Source organism: Mangifera indica, chromosome 3 (genome assembly GCF_011075055.1).
Source record: "Mangifera indica cultivar Alphonso chromosome 3, CATAS_Mindica_2.1, whole genome shotgun sequence".
NCBI lineage: Eukaryota > Viridiplantae > Streptophyta > Magnoliopsida > Sapindales > Anacardiaceae > Mangifera > Mangifera indica.
In genome coordinates, this window is record NC_058139.1 from 7,506,439 (window position 1) to 7,515,322 (window position 8,884).

An 8,884-nucleotide genomic window follows, 5' to 3' on the forward strand; every position below is an offset into this window, starting at 1 on the left:
GGGTTGGCATATGATTTTGCTTTCTTTTTCTCATTCTTTGGTTTATTTAGTATTCTTTATTTTATTCTTTTACTTTTGCTTTATAATGAAGTGGGGCAGCAAGAGCTGGTGGGGTGTGTTTTTCAGGCCATAAATAAATGCCTTTAAAGGAGAGCTTATGACAATTCCTTGTTTTAGGGTGCTTCCTTGGGATTATATTGTCTATGGAGTAAGGGCTTTTGTGTATAATAATTAATATAATAGTATTGATGTCATCGTTCTTTCTCTACTCTTGTGCAATAATTCAACTTCCATACAAAATTTTAGAATCTATTTGTAGTCTCACACAAATTCAGTAAAATAAAAAAGGCTCCTCCTGTACCATTCACTTTCCCTTACTATTCTTACACATTGTTCTCTTTCATCTTTTTTTCACTATTGTGTGTTAGATTAAATTCAAATAAAATTTATTTAAATTCGAATTCAAACTTGATTTGAATGAATCTAAAATAAATTATGCTCAATTAACGTTAAACCCAACTTTAAGAGTTGAATATTTTCAAACTCGAATTCAAATTTAAGCTTCAAATATAATGTATGTACACAAATCTCAATGGTTAAAAACATAGGCGCATTATTAATAGATTAATAATACCTTTTATAAGTTGTTCCTCTATCATTAGATTAGAGGTGAAATTTTTAGATATATGAAAAAAGAGCAGTTATACACGTTTTTTTTCATTAATTAAGAACAGTTTTAAAAGAAGAAAATTGTACAAACCTAATATGAAATTAATGTAGAATTCTCAGTGATACAATACAACATGTATATGTATATCTCTATCGATTCTGTTTGAGATTTATTAGTCATGAAAGCTGTAGAGCAAGGGAGGGAGGCAGGGAGGCCTCTTCTTTGAAATTTAGTGTAAAAACACCATGGTCAGTTTGTTGGAAGAAAAAGACTTGAGTGCATGCTCCCCAGGTAGCTGAAAACATCACATTAGATAAAAATAATAATGAGATTAGGAATCTTTTTGACTCAACTAAAACCTCTATAATCCATCCAAACAGTGCTTCACAGATTCAGGTATATTTCAAGCTTCAGTTGGACCCACTAATTCATAAAAGTTTTCCATCAGAAAATACTGCAGTATCAAACTGTAAAGAACCTGCAATTTTTACTTAGTGTAGGGAAATATATAAAAACAGATTTATAACTCACTAATTCACTGTACCTTACAAAAGAGAGAGATTTTCTTAAATATAAAAACTTCTTTATTATCTCAAAGTTATCAGTTGATGATACAATGAATTTGGTAAATAAAAATCTGCAATTGAAGACCATTTTGATTAAACGATTTAACTCTTAAAAAAGTAAAATGGAGATAGAATTTCAACACCTAACACCTTAGTCTTATATAATAATATTGATAAAGACCATTCATATTATTATTAAAAAGTGGACCATCTCACTTTTTTTTCACATATAAGTTCAAAATTGGTAGATTCTGGCCACAACATTGCATGTGACACTTTGTCAAGAAATTAAAAGAGGATAGAATACATGATTATTGATTGACTAGAGGCAAGTATTGGATTAGTAGTTTAAGTATTTTCATATTGATTTAGATGAGGACCTCCATTAATTTATGTAAAAAGATGGATTAAAAAAAGGTCAAGTTGGTGATAGATAGTGATGGGTGGCCTTCACTACTTCCAGGTCTTCTTAATTTTCTTCCTAAATCAATGTTTTGTCAATCAGAAGATGAAAAAGGGTCAATGCTCTATTCTTATAAATTTGGATTTATTATACCATGATGTAATTGATATCTCACTTTTTATTGTAAAATATTAATAGTAGGTTATTAAAAGAAAAGGCAAAGCACCCACCTCCAAACAAAACAAAATAACAAGTCTTGGTTCAGTCAAAACCATCAAAACTGTAAAATTATATTGTAACTAAACCTTGTAAAAGATTAATAACTAGTCATTTATAAAAGTCATGTGGTTAAAATTTGTTAAGAAATCTTTTATATAGCTTCTGTAAAGTGAAACCTTCAAATAGCAGAAAGGATTCCTATATTTTGCGGGGAAAAAGAGATGGCCTCATTGGAGAAAGCACCTCCAAACAAAACAAAACAAAATTTAGCCATTTTGAATAGATCACGGAAATGAACACTGATTGCTTCTATATATAATGGGTATTATTATTTGATGACATATTTATCTTTTTCAATTAAATGCTACAGAATAAGCAAACCAAATACTTTAATCTGCAAAATCAATGCAAAGAACACCTCTGAAGGCATGGTAAATTATTGCCAAAACAAAGACATTTTTCCTTCGGGGGAAGAGAGAACAAACCCCATTTAGTTAAAATATTAAAACACAAATTTGACACAAGATATCACATATGGGTCATGTTACCATTTAAGCTACCAGAGTGTTCTCAGCCATTGGATCAGAATCATACTATTCAAGATTTGGAATCCCACGGTTTAAACCAGTTCAATCATATTTATTGGGCAGCAGTAGAAGAATACTTTTCAGCTTGTAGCCTCAATTCATTAGAAAAATGCATAGCATTCTCAGACAAAAGATCAAGGAAAGTATAACCACATAATGGGAAAAGGTTGCAATTTAACTCTAGCAATAGAAGAGAAGAAAATGAAGCTGTAAATATTTTTTTTGAGCGAGGAAGAAATAACCTCGTTAAATAACTGATTGATGACAAAGAATGATCAATCCCCCACCCGATGGGAAAAAATGTTTTGAACATAGGTGGTAATTTCTCTAACAAACTTGTTTGCCAGGCACTTTTTTATACAGTACAAAGTTGATATGACTTTCCTTCTTTCTACTCCCTATATAAGAATCATTGACTAGGAAATTTATGGTCTGACTACACCATGCCGCTGCATGGCAATTACAGGCTCGCTGCATCTGGAACACCGGAATGATGCTACTGCAGCACAACGTGTCCTAAGGCAGTAATAACAGTACCTGCCAATGGGAAAGAATCACATTTTAAGCACAAATTTATCCGGTAGGCTAACCAAACATGAAAATGTATTTCAAAGACTATGGAGCTGTGCAAAAGAACCAGTTTGCATAGCATGTGTTAAACACAAATTACAGCAATTATTTTTCAGTCTGCATTGGCTTGCATTTGGAGAGCAAATTAAGCCAGATATGCCAAAAGTAGGGCACTAACTGAGGATTAAGATTTTGTAAACAAGCTTTTAGAGCATATGTGGACTGTAGGAAAATTAGTTTGTCCAAAAGACCTTTATAGTGGACTGTAGGAAAATTAGTTTGTCCAAAAGACCTTTATAGTGGACCGCAGTCTAAGTAGTTCAGAGAGATATTATAACCGAGGGAATGAGAGAGAATTCAGTAATGTACCTGTGTTGGCAAGGAAGGGCAAGAAATGGAGTTGTTGGAGTTGCTTGGCAAATAGGACAAGTAGTGTCATCTTCTGTGGAGCTTGAAGATTTATCCTTCGAGAATGGGCGGAATATATTTTTAAAGGTTGATGAGTTAAGAAGAGGGAGAAGCAATAACAACATTTCCTGCAGCCAAGAAGAGGAAGAGGACAGAGTGAGAAAAGTAAATATCTTAAGGACTGTATGACAAGCTTTTACATAGACTCTGGAATTTAAGGTAGCTGTAAAAGAAAAAAGCCAAACTTTGAGAAGTAGTCTTACCAAGCTTATTAATACTAACTCGCAGTTAAAAGAAAAGAGAAAAAGCTGTGTATATTATTATGCTCTTTCAACCAAGAAAACATTAAATTTGTATGCCTCCTATCCAGCCAATAGATTGATAACTTTCTTTTTACAAGTTTGAATAAGTTCTACAAATAAATATTACATTAATAAACTTATTGATACAAATTTAGTTGTAATCATGCTGCAGAGCCATATAATCTATTTCGATTTGTCTAATTTACTTGTAATTTTCACTCTCCCAATCACATCTTGCAATATCAATTTGTCTGAGTTCATTTGTATATAGAATCTATATCATTAATCCAAGTTATATAAAATAGCTCCACAATATAGGTTTCACCCTGTTAGTATATTTGGACATTAGCCAATAAATAATCCTCCATGTCCATCACAGAGCACATAAAACTTTAAATAAAATTTGCACAAGTTCACAGTAACCGAACAGCCAAGTTTGGAGAAAGGAGGAAAAATAAATACCGAGAATTCATTCCACACTAACTGGCGATTCATGTACTCAAAGCTAACAGCTCGATTCATGTTAGGAGTCCCATAGACAAGCCTAGCTCTCAAAGCTCTTTCAATGAGGTTCCTATACCTGCAACAGAACAAGACAGATGTTCATTATTCAATCACTTCAGAATTTAAATGCCCTACCTTAGTAGCTGAAAATAGAGAAGACAATAACCGATTAAAATATTATTTCTCATATCAGTCTACAGAAAACACGGGTGAAGTTTCTAGAGCTTTAGAACTTTAAAGCTAGTTCAAAATCCACTGGTGTAGTTTTCTCCTTTTCTCCAGATCCTGTCAACTGGATGAATTGATATGATTCATTATTAGCTGTCTGTCCTAATTATTTAATCCTGCTGTACTTCACTTTGAATAGCTACACCTTTCATTCTTAAATTACAAATAGAATAAAAGTTTACCATATTGGCTAATATAGCAATTTTTTACCCACTATTCTTTTGTTCCTACAGTACTTATTTTCTCTATGGCAATCTATATCATGCATAACTTTTCACTCCTGCTTTTGATAGAAAAAGTTATCTCAAAGATACCTTCCTGTATAAAGAAATATCAGCAGGTTGGCAAATGAGGCAGCCTTGTAAATTCCTTCAATACGTTGTATTAAAATCCATGCTCGCCGTGCCAATGGCCTCTGAGTAACAGAAAAAGAAAATTAGTTCCCATTTAAATCCAACACCACCACTGTGCATACAAGCATATGCATGCACAAGCACACTTAGAAACAAAATTCTTCCAGGAATGAGAATGGTAGTCACAGGGCAGGTTGAAGAGGTACCTGCTCAGAGTCACCCCATCTACGAAAAGCAGAAAATGATTGTAGGCGGGCCCACATATACTGGCCACCAACGGTAGCAATACAATACCAAAACTTTTGAGCAACTGTAAGGCCAGGTCCCTCCAAACCTGTTCTAACTGCAGGAAAATTACAAAAAAGTCGGAACAGAAGTTACATTTAAGTTGGTAAAGGTGAAGCTGAGATAAGAAATGTCAGAATGAAAGGTTGTTATGGAACTAAGCAATTTTGGAATTTGAACACAAAAAACTCCCAGTCACTCACCCCTTCAGCCTTTAACAATTTTGACCGCAAAACAACTATGTATCATCATATGGAAAAGGAAAAAAAAGAGAAGTTCCATAATAAGAATCACACAAAAGTACTACTTCAATACGCCTGTGCTTTGAGATTTCGATATGGTCCCCAAGGATTGAAATCACTGTAAAGAATATTATTTCGACAACCTTACAATACAAAGCAAAAATTTTGCAGAATAACATAATTAACAGTCATGCCCACTATCACATTTGTTCGCAGCAGTTATCAAAGTGGAAGATATCAAAGTGTTGGAGATACACCTTTGCACAAGTACTTTCATCAACCAGAAACGGGATCCATTATACAGATTATAGCTAGAAACTCAGTTATTGTGCAATTAGAATGATGATATAAATCATTAAAAATGAATAACTAACCTTGCACCCTCAATCACTCTTAAAGTGCATTGAAGAATTCGAAAATAACTTATGTAACAAAAAGGTTTTATAAAAACCCATACATCTTAATCCTTGAGGATTATACACAATATGGAGTAGCTCAAAACTACTAATTAGAACTCCTGGAAGACAAAAAGTTTATTACTTAAGTGGCAACACAAGCAAGAGATCCAGACCTTACCTTTAGATCTTGCTTCCATTGCACGTTCATCTCTATATCTCAAATTCATTAAAGCATTCCCTGGAGTTGGCTTATCTACCCAAATTGAGAACCGCCAAATGAGAAACTCAAGGAACGCATCAAGTTCGGGTTCATATTGAAATAACATTCCTGGCTAATCCCAATGAAAGAATGAAACAAGATTAAAAACATTGACCAAAAGAACTTCAAGTCAATTGCTACGCTATTAATGCCTTCAATTACACAATACAGTACCTTCATCAAAGAGAAGACCTTAACCAACTGTTCTTTTAACATAGCCGACATTTCAATGTCCAACCTTGCAGCATCAAACTGATTAACTCTCGATATTGAAATAGGTATCCATGACTGTCCAAAAGACAGACATTAAACAACCAAAATAACAACATAGTTGAAAGGTTACAAATACCCAGAAAAAGAAAGGAAAAAAACAAGTCAATTAATTGAAAACATGAAAACAAGAACACAACTTTACATAAAGTTAGCACGCCCAATATAAACAAAAGATCAAAAGTTTCAAATTTTACTACAAACAAATCCATGAAGTAATTCAAATTCATTGACCATGAACATTCAACATTCATATAGCGTTTTCGTTCAGCCAACTTAAACTAATTAGTTCATACTCTTAACCAACAAATTCCCACAAAAATTATCCAATAGAATCTCACTCCAAGTCATCAGACTTCAAAAAGATGATAAAAAAACGAAGCCCTAAAACACGAATAACAGTAAGAAAACATAAGTAAACTTGGACAATAAGAAATAAAACTCAAAGGGAAAGTTCTATTCGGGCACCTGATGAGATAAAGCAAGAGATTTCCACTGCGGAAACAGCTTTTGATAAGTATCAATCCATGCATCTTGTGGTGGAGGTGTTCCAATGTTGTTGCTGCTACCACTCATCTGTGAAACAGGGTTTGTTTACTGTACCATTAACCCAGGGTTTCTTTGCAAAGTTTTTAACTTTCTGTTGATTTTACTACAGAGAGAGACAGAATGATGATTTGCTCGGTTTGCTCACAAACTGTTAAAAACTAGTTGCGAGAGATATTTAATAGGTTTAAGAGTGAATTTGTGTTCGTCCAGGGGTATTTTGGTCTTTGGACTTTTCATGACTTAAGACTTCAGATTGTTTAGATCTCGAGGTTCTGAAATCTCACATCCGCGTACTACTATTAAAAAGGAAAAAAATTATTATTGAAAAAATCAATTGAAATTATTATGTATATTATTTATATCATTTTGTAATTTCAGTATGTCTAAGAAAATCGAAAAAAAAAAATTGAGATTAAGGTCTAATTTCCGGGTTTTAATGTAATGTAGTCACTCCCACGAGATTAAAGATTGAGGCATATGTATTATTGCTTTATATTTTTTACATTTTCAAAATCATATGTTCTCATTTGATATAATTTTTATATTGATGTAATTATTTATTGTACGGTCAAAAGTTTTATTCAAGGTTAATCTTCAAAAACAACTCCAATAAATAACTATTAACAAAAAAATAAATAATGAAGAGCGATTTTATACTAAAAGTCTAATGGTCAAAACTTAAAAAAAATTGATTATCTTTCAAAAATCTCATATTAGAATAATCAAAATTACGTCTAATTTTGTTCATAATTTAATATTAAAGAGCAACTTCCTATTTTTATTTCTATCTTTAGGAGATTACTGTTATATTATTTATCATAATTATTAAATATACTTAAATATATATAATGTTTCACGTATAATTTACTAGTCAAAAAAACTAATACCTATATATATATATATATATATATATATATATATATATATATATATATATATATATAAATGACATTATTTTATAATAAGAGTGATGCAAATCTTTCTCTATGTCTCAAAAACATATGGTCTTTTAAAATGAGTATAATAATTATGAAAATAAATTTCTTTACCCATTTTCAAATTTTAAAAAAATACAATATTCCCATCACATTTGCAAGACAAAAAAATGGTTTTTCCTAGACTAAATTAAAAATCATTAAATAATTTGAAAAATAAAAGTGTAAAGTCTCCAAATTACCCCTAAAATCCCAACAAATTCCCTTCCTACCTCAGTAGCTAACTCTTAAATTCTTCAAATCCTCTTAACCCTCTTCGCAAAACTCCACCCACATATTCATCAACTTTCCAATATATAAAAATAGTATATAAAAATTATACATGAGACTATTTTGGCGAAAGAAGACCAATTGGTACAAGGCTTTCCTTCTGAAATTGGGTATACCTACCAGAAGTTTCACAAAATGCAACCCAATAAAGCCTTAAGGTCCAATTTCGTAAGCCAAAATTGGACTTTTTAAGGCTTTGTTTTTTCAGATATGTAGCTAGGATTCTTTGCCTGCCTCTGGTGAATCAAGACCTTAATGGAGATATATCAGTTGAGTTGGACTGAGTTATTATACTTCTGATTAATAGGACCATAAGCAATATAAATGCACTTAATGACATATAAAATGAGATGGGTTTCTCTTGTTAGACAGTTTTCACAACATTCTCATTAAAGACCATTTTCTTCATGAGCAGTAACACAATTCAGGATCTGTGGTTGAGTTTTCCTGGAATATGCTTGCCACAACTTCCTAATATCTTTCTGCAATTATTAACTTTCCATCATTGTTAATCCTCAAAGCCTCAGCCATCATCAAGCTATAAACATGATCCCTCTCATTAACAACTCCATAACATTCCTTTTGGATGATGCCTCAGTGATTTGACATAATGAAATTGCCAAGCATCCGCCCAGAAGCAAAAATAAATGCTTTCCTCCTCTTGCTTATTCCCACATTCCCTCCATGTATGAATTCTTGACAAAGTTTTTAACTCTATATTAACCACCAATCAGAGAAGAATCCATATCAATACATTTTGCAGAGAATATAGATTCTTATCAAGTTCTGCAATGTGTAGCACTGAC

General features: G+C 32.3%; 1 protein-coding gene across 1 annotated transcript; it reads right to left on the reverse strand.

Annotated features, from left to right (window-relative positions):
* Positions 1-2,647: 2,647 nt before the first annotated feature.
* On the reverse strand, positions 2,648-6,962 carry LOC123210095 (peroxisome biogenesis protein 2-like). Its single transcript, XM_044628292.1, has 8 exons — positions 6,733-6,962; positions 6,169-6,282; positions 5,914-6,067; positions 5,017-5,153; positions 4,772-4,872; positions 4,188-4,305; positions 3,385-3,551; positions 2,648-2,982 (listed from the first exon to the last, which is right to left on the reverse strand). Exons 1-8 carry the CDS (start codon positions 6,838-6,840, stop codon positions 2,871-2,873), a joined length of 1,011 nt encoding a protein of 336 aa, XP_044484227.1. The 5' UTR covers positions 6,841-6,962; the 3' UTR covers positions 2,648-2,870.
* Positions 6,963-8,884: the final 1,922 nt, after the last annotated feature.

Coding starts and splice junctions, on each gene's coding strand:
- LOC123210095 (XM_044628292.1), bottom strand. CDS start 6,840: ATGAGTGGTAGCAGCAACAACATTGGAACACCTCCACCACAAGATGCA. Junction 6,068..6,168: donor AGGTCTTCTCTTTGATGAAG/GTACTGTATTGT, acceptor CATTGGGATTAG/CCAGGAATGTTATTTCAATA. Junction 3,552..4,187: donor TAGTGTGGAATGAATTCTCG/GTATTTATTTTT, acceptor TCTTGGCTGCAG/GAAATGTTGTTATTGCTTCT.